General features: G+C 37.6%; 1 protein-coding gene across 1 annotated transcript in view; it reads right to left on the reverse strand.

Annotated features, from left to right (window-relative positions):
• Positions 1–22,979, reverse strand: part of LOC150097089 (myosin-14-like) — a 1,147,103-nt gene that overhangs the window by 996,119 nt on the left and 128,005 nt on the right. Inside the window, exon 2 of the mRNA XM_090407039.1 lies at positions 6,789–6,945. Coding sequence (XP_090263165.1) covers positions 6,789–6,945 — 157 coding nt within the window. The remainder of the gene's footprint in view (positions 1–6,788; positions 6,946–22,979) is intronic.

The raw sequence follows: 22,979 nt of genomic DNA on the forward strand, positions 1-22,979 counted from the left end.
AGCAACACACAAGGTCAGAGGTTATTACAGTAGTGCAAAAATTGTTAACAATATAAGTTAATACATAATATATGAAACACTAAGCCAAGGAATGCAGTATCTGCATATATGTAAAATTATAATAGATCCCTTTATAGCAGTACAAAAATAGGCAAAAAGGGATTATTATACAATATGCATGGATGAAAATTAAATTTAGCAATGCAGTAGAAACAGAATTTAGAATGCATATAAACAGAATTACTAGAAAGTACACATATAGGTAAGATGTCCTACAGCACTACATAATTATTTGAAAAATAAAGTAGTAAATAAGATGCATACACAAAATGTATGTTAAGTCATGCAGTATCTACATATAAACAAAATTACTGCAGAGGTTTCAGCAGTACATAAGTAGATAACTATAGGTTAACATATGTATATACAAAACAAGTCAAGGAAAGCAGTGTCTACATCTAGTAAGATTACAACAAACATTATTATACTAATACTTAAGGAGTCAGAAACTAATTATTATACAGCACTGATGCATAAAATTTAAGTTTAGCATTATGGTATACATATTAACAAAATTGCAACAGGGTGATACAAATATACAAGATCAAGGCCCATGGTAATACATAATTGGCCAGATTTAACCTAATGAATAATATATATGTATAAAAGTTAAGCAAAAAAAAGTATTTACATATAAACAAATTTATGGTCAAATGTGTTTGTACAAATTAATTCTTTCTAAAAAATTAAAAACATCATGCAATTTGCCTGAGTCTGCTAGCATTTCCCTGAGTATGTATATGGCTTGGTTAGATAGGTGAAAATTTCATTCCTCTCTCGTGTAAATTTTTGACAATCTACCAGAATATGATGAAAAGTGAGATATGTGTTGTATTTTTCACATATGGGAGGGTCATCAGCTCTCAGTAAATGAGAATGCATAAGGTGACTGAGACCTATGCAGAGCCTAGCAAGGACAACCTCCTCCTTTCTCTTTGTATGTTGACTAGAATGCCAGTGTTTAATTTCAGGTTTAATGTTATATAATTTGTTTGTTGATGTTTCTTGCCATGTTAACTCCCACTGAGCTATTAGCTTTGATCTTATAAGTTGTCTGTAGTCTGTATATGGAACTGTCAAATAGTATGTGGAGAAGGTATGGGCTGATTTAGCAGCTGCATCTACAGCCTCATTTCCTTTGATTCCGATGTGGCTGGGAATCCAGCAGAACTGAACATCGAAATTAAGGATTTTCATTTTGTGAAGCAGGTATAGCACTTCATAAAATACCTGGATGTGGATTATACATAGGAGAGGAGATAGCCTGTAAAGAGCTCAATGAGTCTGTATAAATTATACACTTTTGGTAGCAATTTTCTTTTATATGCACAAGTGCAAGCTGAATGGCACATAACTCTGCTGTATAATTACTGCAGTGTGGTGGGATCTGATTTGAGATAATAATGTCAGGAAACACAGCAGCACAGCCAACAGAGGTGTTAGTTCTTGAACCATCAGTATAGATAGGTAAGAAATCAGCGTGTGCTGCTCTGTGGGATGGATGATGGGGAATAAGATTTCTGTAGCTGACAAAGTGAGAGGTTGCAGGATGGTGTGCAAACCTGCCATGGAGGAATGCTGTTATGTTTAGTGTAGCTAATGTTGTCAACGTTTATACTAACAGCTTGCACAGTTTCTTTAATACGCATACCAAAAGGATGTATAGAAGTTTGATGTGTGTGATATTGAGCTTCCCAATGCAGAGAGAAGATACTATTCCATGTAGGGTGATCTGGGAGAGATTTTATTTTTAGGGCATAATTAAGAGACAACTGTTTCCCTCAAAGTGATAGAGCCAGTTCATTTGCTTCTACATAGAGACTTAGAGTGGGTGAGGTACGAAAGGCACCAGTAGCTATCCGTATACCCTGATGATGGATGGAATCCAACCATCGTAGGTTACTCTGTCTTGCCGAACCATAGACTTGGGACCCATAATCCAGCTTTGAACATATAAGTACACGATAAAGATGAAGCAATGAAGCTCGATCAGCACCCCACCCAGTAGAGGATAGAGTGCGAAGGAGGTTCAAAGTTCTTTTGCACTTTTCTCTTAGTTGACGAACGTGTGCTAGAAATATGAGTTTTCTGTCAAAGATGAGTCCCAAGAACTTGGTTTCTGTAGTTACTGGAATAACAGTAGGTCCCATTCTTAGTTCAGCATCTGGGTGATGAGCGCATTTTCAACAGAAGTGTAAACAGACACTTTTTTCTGTTGAAAACCTGAACCCAGTATTAAAAGCCCACAGAGAGACAAGATCAATTGCTTGCTGAAGTTGTCTTTCAATTACCCTCATGTTACGTGAGTGACAGTAAATCGTGAAGTCATCAACATATAGAGCATTGTCTACGTGGGAGGAAGCTGTTCAATGATTGAGTTGATTTTAATAGCAAAAAGGGTTGCTCTGTCTTAAGTGTAACCCTTTTTGCTATTAAAATCAACTAAATCATTGAACAGCTTCCTCCCACTGTAGACAATGCTCTATATGTTGATGACTTCACAGTTTACTGTCACTCACGTAACATTTGGGGAACACCTTGTTCTTGAAGATATAGTCGAGATAGCGTACTTCCCACTCTGACTTGGAAAGTTCGCCTGGACAGAAAGTTTTTAATAAATATAGGGAGGTGTCCTTTGAGACCTAGGTTATAGAGGTCTTTTAATATGCCATATGTACAGGTTGTGTCATAAGCTTTTTCCATGTCAAAAAAAAACAGAGACAAGATGTTCTCGCTTCAGAAATGAATCTCTTATACAAGTTTCTAACCGAACTAAATGGTCTAAAGTTGATCGATGTCTACGTAAACCACATTGTGTATTGGAAAGAAGACTGTTGCTTTCTAAATACCAGAGAAGTCTGGCATTAACCATTTTCTCTAGTATCTTACAAAGACAGCTGGTCAGAGCAATGGGTTAATAATTATTTGCTTGTGTTGGATCTTTTCCTGGTTTTGGGATAGCAATGACAATTCAGTTATGCCAAGGACTTGGAAACTCTTCCTCTGCAAATACTCTATTGTAAAATAAGAGAAGAAGATCCATAGAAGATTATTGTAGATGTTTTATCATTTCATAATGGATGTCATCAGGTCCTACTGCACTAGGGTGAGATTGTAGGAGAGCTCTTTTCAGTTCCTCCTTGAAAATGGCTGAAGAACGTAGGTAGAAAAATTAAGCCTTTGTTTCTCTTGCTGATCTTTCAGTATTAAAAATTCCGGAGAATATGGAGCTGTTGCTGAGATTTTAACAAAAGTTTCTCCCAAAGTATCTGCAATAGCTTTAGGATCAGCAAAAACACTTCCATTATAGTCTAAGGTGGACAAACAATGTGTACTATATCTGCCTTTCATTTTCTGGATTTTATCCCATACAATTTTTGGACTGGTCATTTGAGTAACTGATGTAGTAAATTGGATCCATGATTGTTTTTGACTCTGACATCTTACAAAACGTGCTTTGACTCGAGCACGCTTGAAAGTTATTAAATTTAATGTGGTGGGGTATCTACGAAATATGCTCCATGCTCTGTGTTAATCGTTTTTGGCTGCCTGACATTCTGGGCTCCACCAAGGCTTTGGATAGACTGGAAATCGAGATGATGTTTTTGGGATGGAGGTTGTTCCTGCCTGGACAATGCATTCTGTTATATATTATAGCTTCATTGATAGGTGTTTGACTGATGGCATCAGCATTAAATTTTGCAAGATGAGAGAAAGTGTTCCAGTCAGCCTGGTCCATTTTCCATATAGGCATCCGTGTGGGTGAACATGGTTCCTGTGAAGACATTGTACAAAGAACAGGAAAGTGATCACTTCCATATATGTTCTCTTCAATGTCCCACATGAGCAGTGGAAGAATAGAAGGGGAACAGATTGTAAGATCAATTGCAGAATATGAGTGGGTAGGCATATGGAAGAAAGTATTGAGTTAATTATTTAGAAGGGAAAGGTTATTATTATGACGAATTTTTTCAATGATTCGACCTCGTCTATTAGCGTTGGCACTACCCCATAGAGTATTGTGACCGTTAAAGTCAGCCATCAAAAGTATGGGTTCAGGCAGTTACGAGATAAGGTTATCAAGATCAATTTCATTTAACTCAGCATTTGGTAGTAAATAAATTGAACATACTGTAATAAGAAATCCCACAGAGAAGCGAATCGCTATAACTTCCAGAGAAGTATTAAGTTGGACCTGATGGAAAGGCGTATGACTGCCCACTAGGATAGCTACTCCTCCATGAGCAGGACCATCTCCAGTTCTACCCTTATGTACAACAGTGAAATTCCTAAAGGTACGGTCCTCATTGGGTCTTAAGTAAGTTTCCTGTAGATAGAAACAGAAAGGTTTGTGTTTCTGCAACAACATCTTGATATCGTCAATATTCTGGCAGATCCCATGACACTTGCATTGTAAAAATTTTCCTATTGTTTTGATTTTATTGACTTGTCTGGTTTTCGATAGGTTGAGGGCTTACCTTTGTCAGATTTATATTAATCCACTGTTTTAGGGAAGTATGGACGGCCTGTGTCCATCTCTTCCTCTGGTAGTGTTCAAAACATCAAATGTGTTAAGGTCAGTTGGTATGCTTAGTTTGCTTTCAGTGGGTATAGAGGTGTCCGTTTTTTCTGTGCGAGTGTCTGGTGGTTTATCATTGAGTGAAGTCTCCACCTTAATTTTTTTGACAGATGAATTTTCATTGAATGGAACCATTTTTGAAGTTGTCTTTGGAGTAAGGCCGTAGGTCTTGTGATTAATGCGCTCAACAGAGAAGCACTTGCGATCGTACAGTTCAGGTATGGTGAAATTATCAAATGGCGGAATAGACATACATGTTTGAGTTGCTGTTGGCAATTTTTTAATTATTACTTTTTCAGCATAAGAGGATCGTAGAACAGGTGTAATGGTGGCTAGCTTTCTTTTTGCATTCTGATATGTTATGTTTTGTTCTGTTTTAATTTTTTGTATCTCTTTTTCATCTTTCCATTTCTGACATGCACGAGAGTATGCTGGATGATCTCCCTGACAGTTGACACATTTAGATTTTTTTTCACAGCAAGATTTATTATCATGTTCTTTACTACCACATCGGGCACAGGTAGTAGACCCACGACAGGCAGTTTGAGCATGTCCATATCTTTGACATTTAAAGCATCTCAGCGGGTTAGGGATGTACATTCTAACATGACATACCCTGCTTTTACAGATGTCGGAGGCCTAGGTGTATCAAAAGTAAGGATGATGTTCTTGGTTGAGACCAGGCGACCATCCCTGCATATCAGGATGCGTCTCACACCCTTCATTCCTTGATCTTTAAGCTCTGATCATATCTCATCAGGAACATCAAGGAGATCCCATTCTGATATCACTCCTCTACTGGAATTGAGTGATCTGTGAGGTGTTACTGCAATTCGTATTCCACCCATTGTCGTTGCTCTCAGTAGTTTCTTGGAAGGTTGTTTGCACATTGTCTCCATGAGGATATCACCAGAACGCAATTTCTTGACAGTTTTGGGAGGTCCTGCCAGTCCTTCTAAACCTTTTTGGACAAAGAAGGGTGACATTTTCCCAATTGGTTTTTCACCAGTTGCATGAATGATTACAAAGGTTGGTATATTTATGTTAGTATCCGATATCTTTTGTTTCTTACTCCATATGCTGTGTCTATATTATCAGTACTTGGTTGGGACTTTGTTAGGATCCCTGAAACATTTGAGGATGAAGAATTCATATTTAAGGAATTTTTAATTTGGCGCCAGAGCTCCCCACCCACCATGGAGCCACACATGGATGCCCACTACCTGGCAAGCAAAGACTGACCTCAGGAGTAAACCAAGGCTACCCTAGACACTATACCAGCACTGCAGCAGGTCTAGGATCCCGATCCCAGACCATGGTGTGAGAGACTTACTGCAACACCGTTGAACCTTGCGGGCAAGCCCACTAGCCGAATGATCCTGGCTGGGCCATCCAGGATCACCCAACTTGCTGAAGCAATGGCCAAAGTAGTGCAAGACTACCAGGATCCCCCCCTTTCCGGATGTCCACAGGTCGCACCACACGGCAAGCACAGCAGCAGGGCATTGGATCCCAGTGATGGTGGTCTGGAAAAAGGATAGTGAAAAAGACTCAGGAGAAGTAGAGCAAAGAATACGGGAAGAAAAGCAAAGAAAAAGAGGAAGAATGAAAAGGGCCAGTACCATCACCAGGAGGTCCCCTCCACCATGAACAGGTGCCCCACATGGAGGGGAGTAGTGCTCAAGCAGGTAAAACTTGTGTTTCTGTTAGGAAAAGAATGAGCAGTTTTGTAAATTGAAAATTAGAATTAATATTACTGAGGTTGAAAATAAGACCCCAACAAAATTAGAGAGTGCCTCTAGAAGATTTCAGGATGTTTGCCTTTTTTTCCTGCAAATTATTTCTTAAGTAAAATTAAATACATAAGGAAGGAAAGAAAGTGAGAAGTAGATTTCTCGCATTTGGAATAGGTTAAGTGGAATGTAGTGCTGAGATGTGTTATGAAAGCTAGAGGACTAGAATATGTTTTGGATGCTAGGAGTATGAATAAGATTATGGTTTAGTATGACAGGTGTATGTCGCTTGTTTAGAGAGACTTAATCAGTGGTTCTGGCACATCCATGGAGGTTTGAATTAATAATAATAATAATCAAAATTTAATTAGATAATGGTGATGCAAAATCCATTCCTTGCAAGGCAAGGAACTTACCCTGCAGCATGCTACAATAAGCTGCATCTGTAATGGAAAAAATATGTGGAGGAACTTCATGTCTCTTTTTTCCTTTGTATAACTCAATAACCTTTTCTGTATATATTGGAAGCCTCTTATAAGGGTTGATAACCACACAGAAAAGCCCTGAATAAGTCTATAAAACAAGAAAACACTTTTCATTGTTTTATGCTAGCAAATAAATCATTAACAAAAATTATATATAAAGAACATGGTACAAAACTACAAATCAAAACATGAATTGTGATTTTAAAAAATTATTATTATTATTATTACCACTCCCTCCATGGAGTAAGCAGACTCATTGTAACAGGTTCATTCAACTCAAAACATAATTATCATACTGAATCTTAAAATCCTTAGCGCTCCCTGCATTAACAACACATTCTGATAACGCATTCCATTCACTGACAATTTTCCATGTAAAAAATCTACTCCTCATAACCTCTTCACCGCTTTTACATAACTTCTAGGAATAATATCTGGTTGTTCCCCTCTTGCCACTCTTCTTTTTATAATTCCCTCTGGATTAATCCGATAAAATCTCCTCACTAACTTAAACATCTCTAGCATATTAGCTCTTTTCTTCCTATCCACAAAACTCTGCAATCCACATTCTATCAACCTCTCTCCATAGACAACGTTCAGGAGCCCTAATGTTATCTTAGTCAGTCATCTCCGGACCCTCACCAATTTTTCGCATCACAATGAAAATCAGGTGAGTAAATCTGAGCAAAATAGCCCAACTGGATCTGATTAGTGCTTTGTACAGTGCACAACCACCTACTTATTCCTATATGTTAGTGTACTTGTTATCATAGCAGTGCTATGATGTGCCCTCTAAACTTCAGTCTCCTATCAACCATCATCCCAGATCTCAAATCTCATCCACTTCTTCCAATGCAGTACCATCAATATAGTACACAACCTTATATTTCTACACTCCAAAATGCAACACCTTGCATTTATTAATATTAAAACTATGGTTCCACTCATCTGTCCAAGCTAAAATCAATTCAAATCTTTCTGAAAGGAATTAACATCAGCAGTGCTACTTATAATTCTCTCCAACTTTGCATCACAGCAAATAACTGAAGACTGACAGTCAATCCATATGATATATCCTTTCTTTCATGCTTACACGATGATCAGAATACATTTTTAAAAATTATGGAGACAACTATGTATTACAGAATAAAACTTTAGTTTAATATACACCAAAATCAACACTCGATGTTTCGACCTTCATATCAAGGTCATCCTCTGGAGCATACACAATATATACAGAGAAACAAGCTGTACTACAATTTACATGGTTTGCTAAAGTTACTGACCAACCGTTACTACAATTATTGGCCTGACCTCTGGTTGAAAAAAAAAAAAAACCTTTACTACATCAAAGCTAGAGTCTTATTATTATCTATTAGGTTACAAAACTAAAAGTTGAGTTGGAGAGTAACAAGTTTATATATATATTTTTTAAAAAAATGTGATTATACATATAAATTTCAACCAATTGATATGGAATAATTTCCTAAATTATGCTAGTTACTAAGTGGGCTGAATATTCAGCCCACTTAGTAACTTAGATTCTATAATACATAGTTGTCTCCATAATTTTTCAAAATGTAGCCATATGATATATCATTTACAAACAAATTAAACAGCAGGGACTCAAGAACAGGGATCCAAGAACAGAACCCTTGGGCAGTTCCATTGGTTAACCTCCTTTTTTGAGACACTGCTCCATCATACACAACTTGTTGGTATCCTTTCAGAGAGCCAGTCTCTGATCCATCTATCCATTCCCATCCTCTGGAACTTGTACACCACCTTATCATGTGGTAGTCTATCAAATGCATTTACAATATCCAACAATATCACTCCAGGATGGGCTGGCAATTTAGGATTTAGCCAACCAAATTGTGTTCTTATTGACTTAAACTGAAGTGTAAAATGATGCTACAACATGACAGAATTTCATGCTGGTTGGGATGCCACCCAGTTAAATAAAGTCACTGTTGCTTTCATCAGGAAACCAGGAAGAACAGCAAAAAGTCAGCTACTGAAACAAATCCCAAAACACATTCAAACTCGACATGAACAGAGTTCAAGATTGGTACTATTAATGTACTATGTGCTTTTCATTATGGGATACTAAGGCAAGTGATCAGAACTTATATCACCTTTACCACACGTTGCCTCAGTCCTGAAAATATTTCAGGCACAAACTTTGTTTGCTTACACTTGGATAGAGGATTAAACCAAATATATGTAATTGGTAGCATAGCCAAGTGAAAAAACTTCCATCAACTATCTGTAATCCAGAGAATTTTAATAATAAGCTGTTGACATCTTTTGGCAACTGGTATATGGTGATATGACTTTTGCATTACTTTCACCTTAGTATCACCACTTCTGGCTCTAGCTCCCACTGACGAGATCTCAATAAAGATTGAAACCAGTCTGGGAATTGATCCTTTCCATAACGCATAGCATTACATACCCATAAGGATATGTGCTTTGCATTATGGGATACAAAGGAAAGTGATCAGAACTTAGTCCACCTTTGCAACAAGTTTCCCCAGTCCTGAAGCTACTTCAGGCGCAAACTTTGTTTGCTTACACTTGGATAAAGGATTAAACTAAATATATAATTTATAGTCTAACCAAGTGGGAAAAAACTGCCAACATCTTGCTCTAATCCAGAATAATTTAATAATAAGGTGTGACACCTTTTGGTAACTGGCATATGGAAATATGAGTTCTGCATTGCTTCAACATTGGTATCACCTCTGGGTCTGGTTCCCACTGAAGAGACCTCAATAAAGGTCGAAACCGGTCTGGGAAGTGACCCTTCCCATAATGCATAGCATTATACATGTCCACAAGGAGATGTGCATTACATTATGGGATACAAAGGAAAGTAATCAGAACTTAGTCCACCATTGTCATGAGTTGCCCTAGTCCTGAAGATACTTCAGGTGCAAACTTTATTTGCTTACACTTGGATAAAGAATGAAACTAAATATATAATTTATCTTCCTGTAGGCATATAATGAACCCGGGAACTGTTGCAGGGTAGACATCCCTTATCCTCACCCAACACTCCAGTTCATCCCACTCATGTTCAATACAGTTGAGATCATGGCTCTATGGAGGCCAGTCATTGTGGTTATGTTCATGTCAACAAACCACATAGTTATTTATAGCAACAGCCTTACAACACTGTCTTGCTGAAAGAGACAATGGTCAGTTCCATAGAAATTCCACAAAGTAGGAAGCATTGCATTGTCCAGAATGTTCAGATACATCAAAGTTCAGTGTTTGTGGCACCAGAAAAAAAAAGATCGGAGCCAAACCAGGAAAAGCAAGACCATACAATTACACCACCACCACCCCTGAATTTCATAATTGGGGTTATGCACTGCTGACATATCTTTGTAGGATGTTCCTGGTTGTCATCTTAATGAGCAGTATGGTGATATTACTGAAGTATGACTGAAAGGAAGGAGGGGTTGGAAATGTGAAGATAGAGAAATGTGGGAGAATTATGGGATAATTGGGGTTACACACCAAACCCACACTTCTCCATCCGCTTGATAAAGGATGTAGCATGACGATTCATCACTCCATAACACGGTTTTCTAAACTTCCATGTCGCACTGTACACACTCTTTGCTCCACCGAAGACAATGTTGCATGTGGTTTGGGTAATGTGGGGCTTGCATATTGCAGTCCTACCATGGAAACCTATGTTGTGAGCCCCAGTTCTTAATGCTTTTGTGCAGATTCATGTTCCAGTTGATGCTCAGAACTCCATATTCAACATGTCAGCTGATGAATGGCGGCGTTTTACATATTATCCTTCGTAGCGCCCTACAGGTACATTTGGTGAATGTGATAGGTGGTACTTGCAGTTAACTCCATCTCAGTATGATATCTCTCACTGTTGATGTGGGATAGCCTAATTTGTCAACAATTTGCCAAACAGATATGCCTGCAATATGGCATCCTATTACAATGTCTCTCTCAAACTGTCAGTTCTTGTCTCACAGGCCTTTCACCCAGACAAAACTGCACTGACTTGGAAGCATCACATTCCTCCAATTTACATTGCCTACATACATGTGACTCATTATATGGTCCGATGCACCGTGCTCATGAGGACGTCTGTTAATTTCTTCCCAAGCAGTGCATAATAAGATATGTGCATACAGGCACTACACTAAGTAATGAATCTGAAGTACATTGACTAAGCCTAAAGGGAAATATTTAGGCCAAAAGTCCTAAATAGTTTCCTGCATGGGCTAAATAGAGCATCCTCGGTTGTTGGGCTAAGATACTGAGAATGTGATCTTCCCAATTCTAGGCAGTTTAATGCAACCAAATTTGTTAAGTTGAAAATTTATTTTTCACTTGGTTAGACTATAATAAATTTAGTTTAATCCTTTATCCAAGTGTGAGCAAACAAAGTTTGCGCCTGAAAATATCTTCAGGACTGAATATGGTGTTGTACTACCTTACTGAGGCAAGGTAGTACAACACCGGGCAACTCGTAGCAAAGGTGGACCCAGATAACATCACTCCTATTCCAGTATCTCCCATAATGCAAAACACATCTCCTTGCAGATATGTATAATGTTATGCATTAAGGGATTGGCCACTACCCAGACTAGTTTCGACCTTTATTGAGGTCTCTTCAGTGGGAGCCAGGCCCAGTGGTGGAGATACCAGGCAGAAGCACTAGTGAGGTCATTTTTACCTATAGGAGTTGCCAAAAGGTGTGTCAACTTTTTTTTATTAAATTACTCTGGATTTAGAGAAAGATATCGGAAGTTTATTTTTCACTTGGTTAGACTATAATAAATTTAATTTAATCCTTTATCCAAGTGTGAGCAAACAAAGTTTGCACCTGAAAATATCTTCAGGACTGAATATGGTGTTGTACTACCTTACTTATTACTAACTATTATAATAACGGAATTAACTCACATAAATTATTCTTTATTCGTAGAATTTTCACCTGAGTATCACAGGCATCATCAGTACAGGTACAAGGCTAATTAAACAATAACTGTTATATTCACAAAGTGCCACCTAAGTAACTAAGGTTAAATTTCCTGAATTTATTTAATTATTATTATTATTTATTTATTTTTAATTATTTAAATTTAATTATTCAATTATAATAATTAATCTTTTTTAATATACATATATATATATATATATAAAAACATGTGAACTGGAATCCGACGACTGTCTCCCCTTTCTGGACTTAAACTTACGAGATGTGCTGAAAATATCAAAATCTCCATTTTTAGAAAACCCACTCACACATACCTTCATGCTTCTTCGCATCACTACCCTCCACAAAAGTTTGGTATTATTTCAACCCTGGCACATCGAGCCAGATCTTTATTAACAGATGAAACAGAAATTGAATATGAACTCAATTTTCTTCAAAGGTCTTTTGTTAACAATGGATTCTCTCTTAAAAAGATTCAGAAATTTCTCTCTATTCACCGCTCAACTGCTTTTGAAGATTCTTCTCCACCAAGAGCTTTTATTTCGTTACCATACATCAGCTCTCTCTCCCCAAAACTAGCCAAAATGCTTCAGAAATTCAACATTAGAACTTGCTTCACTACGTTTCCTAAACTTCGATCCATACTAAGTAGACCTAAAATGAAACATCTTCTCATCCATGAGTCTATATGATTTTGTGTGATTGTGGCAAACCATACTACGGCCAGACAGCTAAATCCATCCTTTTATGCAAGGAAGAACACCAAAGAGACAGTTCCTAAAACAGAACCAGGGCCAGCACTCTCTCTAGTCACGTTCTCTTCTCTATCAACTCAGATGAAGGCCGCCAACACCTCGTAGACTGGCCACAAACTTCTAATATCCGTGTGTGCTATGATGAACTTGAAATAAGAATAGTTGAATCTAGAGAAATATCGCTTGATTCATCTCATATTAATAACAGCCTTAGCTACAACATTTCTGATGCACACATTGCTACTGTCCAATACTGGCGCACTCATGTAAGCTCACGCACGTAGTCAACTTCATTTGGAACTCAAGCACGCATTCTTGTTTTTAAATGTACTTGTGTGTTTTATACTAGATCTGTTAATGTATTTTATCATGTCTCTGTTATTTTTTATTTAATTCTTTGCCTGTGATACCTGAAGAAGATGAATTTTCAACGTATCTTAACATTAAACTTTTCTTTCTCGGTATAGAGTCATTTAAATTCTTTTTTACATATATAAATATATATATGTATATACAATTATATGTTAGGAAAGATTTGCTGCTTTATAAAGTACTATCTCCCACAAGGGGGAAAGATGTAGACCATCGAATCTGTTTAGGTTACGGAACTGAAGTAATGTTTCACATGTTTCTTTGTATAGCTGTTCCATTAGGAACCGACTTTTGTGAATGACTTTTGTCTTGTTTCACTTAACTGTGTGTCTGGTGTTAATGGCATATTCTGCAATTCCAGATTGTTCGGGTTCAAAGTACTGGATGTGCGACTGGTGTTCTTCTAACCGAACCTGAGCAGATCTTCCTGTTTGTCAAAAATATGATAATCCATACGAGCAGGGAATCTGGTAGACACTTGGATAGCTGAGATATGGGAGCTTGTCCTTTGGAGACATTAGGAATGTGGAGATTTTTCTGATTGGGCAAAAAAGACACAGATATTTAGTGGTTTTAGCACCTTAGCTATGCGTTCACTAACCCCATGTACATAGGGGATAGGTATATGTGTAGGTTCTTCTGTACTTGAAGAGGATACTGGAGCACGACCACTTAAAGCTCTTTTTATGAAGCACTTCTTATAGCCATTGGATATGAAGGAGGAATTAATATATTGTAATTCTTTTTGTAAAAGTTCTTCTGAAGAACAAAAGGAGTTGGCTCTATGAACTAGTGTTTTTATAGTACATGCCTTTTGGCTGGGATGGTGATGTGATTCAGTGTGGATGTACTGGCCTGTATGAGTCTCTTTCCTATAGATTGTGAATTGTAGATAACCATCTGGTTGGCGAAGAATCAGGAGGTCTAGTCTCCACATTCCTAATATCTCCAAAGGACAAGCTCCCGCATCTCAGCTATCCAGGTGTCTACCAGATTCCCTGCTCGTGTGGATTATCATATTTCGGACAAACAGAAAGATCTGCTCAGATCCGGTTAGAAGAACACTAGTCGTACATCCAGTACCTTGAACCCGAACAGTCTGGAATTGCAGAACATGCCATTAACACCAGACACAGAGTTAAGTGGAACAAGACAAAAGTCATTCACAAAAGTCAGTTCCTCATGGAACAGCTATACAAAGAAACATGTGAAACATTACTTCACTCCCCTAACCTAAACAGATTCGATGGTCTACGTCTTTCCCCCTTGTGGGATAGTACTTTATAAAGCAGCAAGTCTTTCCTAACATATGATTGTATACACACACACACACACACACACAGACACACACATATATATATATATAAAATAAAAAAATTTAAATTATTATAATTGAATAATTAAATAATTAAATTTAAATAATTAAAAATAAATAAATAAAAATAAATAAATAATAATAATAATAATTAAATAAATTTAGGAAATTTAACCTTAGCAACTTGGGTGACGCTTTGTGAATATAACAGTTATTGTTTAATTATCCTTGTACCTGTACTGATGATGCCTGTGATACTCAGGTGAAAATTTTACGAATAAAGAATAATTTACGTGAGTTAATTCCGTTATTATAATAGTTAGTAATATGTCTACTAACGGTATTTCCTTACTGAAACTTACTACCTTACTGGGGTAAGGTAGTACAACACCGGGCAACTCGTAGCAAAGGTGGACCAAGCTAATATCACTCCTACCTCAGTATCTCCCATAATGCAAAACACATCTCCTTGCAGATATATATAATGTTATTCATTAAGGGATTGGCCACTAAGAAAAATAAAATGTTGAAAAATAAGATTTTGAAAAATAAACTTTCAACATCTTTGTTTAAGTCCACATTCCCTCAGCTGATCCTCATAACTATCATCGTACAATCCTGACACCATCTTTGTTATCTGTCTTTGTACCCTTTCCACAGTTAATTTATCCCCTTCAAATCCTGGGGACCAAATCTGAGAACAATAGTCCAAGTGTGGTCTGATCAGGGTCTTATACAACCGAATGATAACCGTTTTATCTCTGCAGGTCAGCGTCCCTCTCATTATTGCAGCAATCCTCTGTTTTACCTTCACCACCTTTGTAACATGTCCCCTAAATTTCAGGTTTCTATCAATCATCAACCCCAGATCTCTTGTCTCCTCTACTTCTTCCAGTATAACTCCTCCCATAGAGTATGCAGTGTCCCAACAATATTTCCCAAACCTCAAAACCTTACATTTTGCTGCATTAAACTGACATCCCCATTCATTTGCCCATCTATCTAGCTTATTCAAATCCTCTTGCAGGGTTGCCGCATCTGCACTAGTACTAATAATCCTTCCCAGCTTCGCATTATCTGCAAACAACTGAATATCCCCTTGCAATCCACTGACAATTTCATTGATATAAAGGTTAAACAATATAGGTCCCAGTACTGAGCCTTGTGGGACCCCACTTGTAACCCTCTGCTTCCTTGAAACTGCCCCACCATACACAACTCTCTGATACCTATCGTACAGAAAATCCTGAATCCAGTTGACCAATCTGACATCCAGACCCATGTGCTGCAACTTAAATATATTTGTTGTCATAGAGAAGAGTGACATTCTTCCAATGTATTCTATTGTAGGTGTCCAAAGCATGGTCAGCAAGTCCTGAGTAGCTATAGTGGTGAAAATGGATAAAGTCCTTATGTTCAGCAATTCTGATGTGCTTGTTCCTGCCTGTTTGGCCATAGTAGGATAGGTTACAACTACAAGGAACCTAGTAAACACCTGGCAGGTCTAGGGAATGTGGCTGGTCTCTGGTGGAGCAGATAAGAGATGCAAATTTTTTATATGGTCTATAAGTGGTTGAAATGCATTTTTTTAAAGATTTTTGTTTAGTTTTCAGATGTGCCAGGGATATATGAAATAGTAATAGCTTGGTGTTGTCTCTTTCTGAAGAGGGGAGGGGGGGGTAATATTCTTTGGATATGGTAGGAATTGCAGCCATTGGATAAGAAGGTTTTGTGAAGGTGGCGAAGTTCCGTGGAGTAGGCACTGTTATCTGAATTAATTAATTTAGCCCTGTTATATAAAGTTTTAATAGTCCCGTACTCTTGGGGAGGGGGGGGGGAGCAATGTATCTACCAGTGAATATGGGCTTTCTGTAAACAGAGAATACCAGGGATTCATCAGGTTGGTATGCAATTAAAATATCTAGGAAGGGTTCTTTTCTTTTAGTGTTACACAGTGATCAGCATTCACATATGGAGACTACAACCGTATTAGGAATAATTATTTTAATTTCCCAATGTTTTGACCTTCATATTAAGTTTATCATCTTAGGTATACACATACAGGGTGTTCGGGATAAATTTGACATATTTATAATTAATTATATTTTTCCGTAAGTTACATGTATTAACACACACTTCTCTTCATTTAAAAGTTTGGACCCTTCTTCATTCATATACAAGATGTCAGAAAGGATGGATAGCTGGAACCCACCTGAATCATGGAAGAGAATAACTTGTATCATGATGATTCGTGCCCGCCATCAAAATAAGGATATTACGACTGCTGCCCAATGCTCCCTGATACACTAAAAACAATCAGGCATGAACTAGAGACTTGCAATGGTGACTACGAGAATGTAGCAAGAAGAAAGATCCCTAGCAGACGATCTGATTGCGTTCGTACAGCAGAATTCCTCGCAAATCTGCAGGAACAGGTGTTGAAGAACCCTGGCATTGGAATTCGGGCTTTGTTCGTGGAGTTGCTAACTGTAGTCAAGCCCTGGATAACAAGGGTAGCCAAAGGTAGGCCGTATGTATGGCAGCAGGATTCGGCCCCTTGCCACACCTCTGGGAAAAGTCAAAAATGGTTGTCTGAAAATTTCTACGACTTCACCAGTCCAAATGTTTGGCCTCCAAACTCCCCAGACCTTAACCCCATGGATTATTTTGTATGGGGCGCAGTTGAAAAAGACACCAATCACACTTCCAGTAATACAAAAGCCCAGTTAATGGATAAAATTAAAACAGTTTTTGCGGCCCTTCCCAGGGAGACTGTAGCATCAGCTTGTTCAAGGTTCCGAAGCAGAATTGAAGCTGTGATCGATGCTAATGGTGGTTATTTTGAGTAAATCTTGTTGATAGTATTGTAATTAACTCTGCCTGTAATGTTTTTTTGTCAATTCATTAAATTTAATAGATACAAAGAAGATTTTCTTTTTCCTTACGAAACTGTCAAATTTATCCCGAACACCCTGTATATATACAAAGACAAGCTACATTACATTTCTAACAGTAAGCTATTGATCAATTGCAGATTCCCTGCATTTAGGATAGTGATCTGATTATATCAAAATGTCATGTTTTGATTGATTGATCAATCGTTATTCTACTGGCCTGACTTCTGTGAAAAAAAAAAAATACATCAAAGCTATATTCTATTGAAAACATCATCAGAGAACAAATTCATATAGATAGTTTTAATACAACAAAGTAGTGGCCTAATCCATAATTTAACAAGAGTCTTATAGTAGAGTTATGATCCTAGATTACTTACAGTCCTAATTATAATAAGGACTGTAAGTAATCTAGGATCTAGGATTACATTAAAAGGTTAAGTGGGTAGAATATGTGCCATCCATATTCTTGGGATTTTTAGGGTGGTTGATAACAATCTTTCACCTTCTTCCTAAAGAATTCACCGCCCACCCTTAAAAACTCGGGTTTTTAAATTTCACATAGCTTTTGTCTTACCCGCAATTCTCCCACATCTCTCTATCTCCACATTTCCAACCCACCCCCCTTCCTTTCAGTCATACTTCAGAAATATCACCATACTGGTCAATAAGATGACAACCAGGAACATCCTACAAAGATATGTCAGCAGTAAGGAAGCAAAATAAAGAAGGAAATTATTCCTTCCTTATATTCTTCATATATCTATCTTTAAAACATCAGTAATGCATGAAAAATTGAGTAAAAAACTGACATCATAAAAGGGCTACTCCTAAACAAAAATAGGCTTTAGACTTTGCCTGTTCATGAGTATGTGACTAAGAGTTTATAAAGAAGAACACCGGAATAAGATGATACCATTTATTTTAATTGACAACATGACATTTCATCCTAATTGCACAATATTTCTTCAGGTGTAAACATACAAACTAGTCAACAAAACAGTAAGGACTAAGAAAGGTGGCAACTATTATGTAGTTACGGAAGAGACTGATGTTATTTTAAAATATTTGTAATTGTATGTTACATTGTTCAAAACGCTGCATGAAGGGTAGGATGTATTCAGACAAGTTGATACTTGGGTTAATATTTAGATACTTAGAATCTAATGGCATTTCCTAAGACTCCCAGTTTTTCTCTCTTGTATCATAGCAATGTTGTAATAGTTCTGATTTATCCCATAACATTTAATATCTCATTTCTGATGAATCTTCTGGGTCAGCTGAAGATAGCACATGTGATGACAAAGGCTTCACTCCTATGGTATTCAATATCTCAAACATGTTCTTCAATATCAGTAGTTGTTAAGATCTTAGAGAAATTAGTTAGGGACTGTACACAACATTGGGTAGATGAGGGTAATGTTATCTGTGAGAGTCAACATGGATTTGTGAGGGGGCACTCTTGTTCTAGTAATATGCTAGCCTTTTATAATAAAGTTACAAGAGTAGTAGATGAGGGAAAGGCATATACTGCCATTTTCTTGGATTTAGCGAAGGCATTTGACAGAGTGCCACATGATAAGCTGATATTTAAGTTGCAGCACATGGGTTTGGACGTCAGGTTGGTCAACTGGAATCAGGATTGGCTGTCCGATAGGTATCAGAGAGTTGTGTATGGTGGGGCAGTTTCAAAGAGGCAGAGGGTTAGAAGTGGGGTCCCACAGGGCTTGGTACTGGGAACTATATTATTTAACCTTTATATCAATGACATTGTCAGTGGATTGTAGGGGGATATTCAGTTGTTTGCAGATGATGTGAAGCTGGGAAGGGTTATTAGTAATAGTGCAGATGTGGTAGTCATGCAAGAGGATTTGAATAAACTAGACAGATGGGCAAATGAATGGGCGTATCAGTTTAATGCAGCAAAATGTAAGGTTTTGAGGTTTGGGAAACATTGATGGGACACCACATACTCTATGGGAGGAGTTATACTGGAGGAAGTAGGGGGAGACAAGAGATCTGGGGTTGATGATTGATAGAAACCTGAAATTTAGGGGACATATTGCAAAGGTGGTGAAGGTAAAACAGAGGATTGCTGCAATAATGAGAAGGACACTGACCTGCAGAGATAAAATGGTTATCATTCCGTTGTATAAGACCCTGATTAGACCACACTTGGAAAGGGTACAGAGAACACTGGGGAGTTCTTTCGCTTGGTTGAACAGCAGGAAGGTGTGATGACAAGGGGTCGTCCCTGGAAGTTACGAAAGGAAACCATGAGCAAGAGGGTGAGGAGTGGTTGAACCTGGAGTGCACTGCCTGATAGAGTGGTGAGAGCGAGAACAGTCAATGAGTTTAAGGAGTGGTATGATAGACTTTGTGTTTCCTAGGAAGGACCTCCCACATGAGTCTTTTGACTCCTTGGAGCACTAAATAATAATAATAATATGTTGTTCAACTGATTTTTCTGTCTGTTCATGGTAAGATGACTGGCAATTGCACCATAGCTGATAAGCACGTGGATAGTGAAGTGGGCTGTGTCGAGGTTTTGTGGATAAGAGTAGTGGTATCTTTGTGTGTGAGAGAGAGAGAGAGAGATTCTTAAACTCACAATACTTTGAATATCCATTCGCAAACATTTTTTCAGGTATAGGAACTAATCCTAAATTAAAATATTTCTATATCATCTGAATGTACAACAATACTGAAATATCTTTCATTACTGGTTCACTCATCCCAAGTATGACTAAAAGAGTTGCTATGATTCTGTTAACTCTTAATATTTGCCCTTCTTTTTATGTTCATAGAAGTTCAAAGTTAACTTTAAGATATTTCACTGGTTCTTTAGTAATACATAATTCTGCTTTGTTACTGATCCATGTATAAAAGAACTACTGACAATTCAAACTGAGATTCAAATTGTTCAAATTAATTATCATGTTTTACAAAAGTTTAAAATTCATGATACAGCACTAAATGTTGCATGGTTTTTCACTTGGTTATAAATTAAATTAATGCCAAGAAATTATATTCTTGTTGAATCTTTTATCCATGTGTTACCAAGTTTGCACGTGGAGTATCTTCATAACTAGGCTACTTGTATAAGGAGGCTAATCACTTGGCATTAGTTGCATTAGTATCTCACAATGCAAAGGTATGCATCCTTTTGCCTATGTATAATGCTATGCATTATGGGAAGGACCACTACCCAGACCAGATTTGACCTTTATTGAGGTATTGTTAATCATTCTAAATCTCACTAAGTGATCCAAAAGAATCACTCTGAAGCTCATGAAACTCTCACTGGTGACTCCTACTCAGACAGGCAAAAACCTACCACCAAGCAGAACAGCGCTATTTCCCAGAATCAAGTCCAAAGATAAACTTTATTAAAATATCATCGGTGGGAACCAAACCAAGAAGAGGTACAAGGTTGAAGTAATAGAGAAATCATATACAAGTAGTGAAAAGGTGTAAACACCTTATTATTAAAATACTCTGGATTGGAAAGTTTTTTTCACTTGGAAATAAATTAAAGATGCCAAGAAATTATATTCTTCTTTAATCTTTTAAACAAGAGTAAGCAAACAAATTTTGCAAGTTAAGTATCTTGTTAAACAATCTTCTTATAAGGAGATTGTTAAACAATCTCCTTATACAAGTTGCCTGACTAGGCCACTTATATAAGGAGATTGCTTGCTTACACTTCTACTCCATCCTATACCCTCTTTTTCATCAACTGGCCAAACCGTATAATCTGCACTCTCTTACTATCTCATTATATTCAACATTCCATTCCTGATATCTTAAATAGTCATAACTCCCAAGCAACCAAAGGGAGATCATCCATAATTTCACTGGATACAATTAGATGCCACATGGTCACCCTCCACTTCAGTGATATGGCACATAAATTCTTGACAGGTAAGCCTTTCTTGATACTTCAACTCTCTGAAGACCAATCAGTCTAGACATATCATTCATGTGTCTCATTGAGGGTCTACCACCATCCCTTTTCCCAGGAACTTGAATCTCTGTTACTATTTTGAAAAGTACTTCCACTTTTTCTATGTGCCCAAAGTATTTCAGCTTTCTTCTGTCAGCCAATGTTCCTAATGAGTCTTAAAGTCCTACCAACCCTTTCTAGGACCAAATCCATTTCCCAACTTCCAGTGTATGCACTCATCAGGTCTCCTGAACCACTGCATCTCAAAAGCAGCAATCATCTTCCTGTCAGACTTATTTAGGTTCCAAGTTACATGTTCATAAGTAGCTTTAAAAAACAGCACTCTCCATGATTATGCCTAATTCTGCATCTAGAATTCTCAGCTTTGTTCCTGTAGATCATGGATTCTATCCATCCAGAGATACTTCTATTATTCCAGCCATTCCATTCCTAATATTTTAATGTCATCTGAACAGCAATTCTTAAAATCATAATGGATTTCAGATTTGCCTCATTAATCATTTCTCAATTAAGGTACCCTTATTTCACAGCATCTTAGTCTATACTTATTTCAATAACCATAATTTTCATCTTACTAGAGAAGAGTTCAAGTCCTCACTCTCTCTGATTGCATTAACTCTGTCAAGAATTCATATTGCTCTTCCCTGTCATTACAGAGAAGAGTACTGATTGTAGCATCACCATATTTTAAACTGCTGCCCCATCTGCTACCTATTATAATTTAGGCTGCTTAGAAGGATAAAAGAGAATAGTGTGATAGAAAGAGTAGTCAGCATGTTGTCCAGGTATGAGTGTGGAGAGATGAGGCAGAGCGCAAGTATTATGAATGATATGCTGGCTGAAATGTGCGAGGAGATGGGAGTACACTTTGTTAATGTGTGGAATGAGTTTGAAGGAAGAAGTGAACTGTATGGGAGCTATGGACTGCATTTGAGTGGTTATAGTGTGAGTCGCTTGGAGAGACTACTGCTGGGAGGTAGAGAAGTGAGTAGACTGAGAGAGAATGATCAGCTCAAACGAGAAGTGATGTGGAAGAGGTGGTTATGAATGAGGAAGTGAGTAGTATGAGTATAGAAAATGAGAGAATGGGTGTGCAAGAGGAGCAGAGAAACAGGGAGGCTCAGGGTGGACAGGGGTACACAGCATGAGAAAGGTGGATGCTACAAGAGGAGGTGAGAGCATGTGTAGACAGGAAAGAAATGGGATGACCTGGGATCAAGAGGAAACAGTTGGAATTGAAAAGGGTCGAGCATGGAGAGATCACATCGAGTGAGTGGTATCAGTGGAACTAGCTGTAGATCAAGAAATGAGCTGTTGTGTTTGTATGCAAATGCTAAAAGTATAAGAAACAAGGCAGATGAAATGGCTGCATTAATTGCGTTTGTTCACCCAAAGATTATCGGAATCAGTGAGAAATGGTTGGAAGAGGACGACATCCTGACAGGAATAGAGATGGAAGAGTATGATGTGTTTTGTGAGGAAAGAAGGGGCAAAAAGGGAGGGGAAGTGCTATTGATGATAGAGAAAGAGTTATGTCCATACAAAGTAGAGATGCAAGAGGGAAATAGTGCCAGTGGTTTTGAGGCAGTATGGCATCAGAAAGAGGTGAATGGAATCAAATACTTGGTTGGATGCTGTTATAGACCAGGTAATGAGAACATTACCTGGTCTATAACAACATAATGAAATGTATAATCAAATTAGTCAAGCAAATAAGAAAACGGTGATCATTATGGGCGATTTTAATTATGGCAATATAGACTGGAATGATGAGATAGCAACGGGAAGTAAAGAAAATGAGTTTCTTGAGTTTTTGAGAGATAACTACCTCAGACAGT

Source organism: Typopeltis vanoorti, chromosome 17, assembly GCF_054136105.1.
Source record: "Typopeltis vanoorti isolate ZY-2024b chromosome 17, IOZ_Tvanoo_1.0, whole genome shotgun sequence".
In the NCBI taxonomy this organism is placed as follows: Eukaryota; Metazoa; Arthropoda; class Arachnida; order Uropygi; family Thelyphonidae; genus Typopeltis; species Typopeltis vanoorti.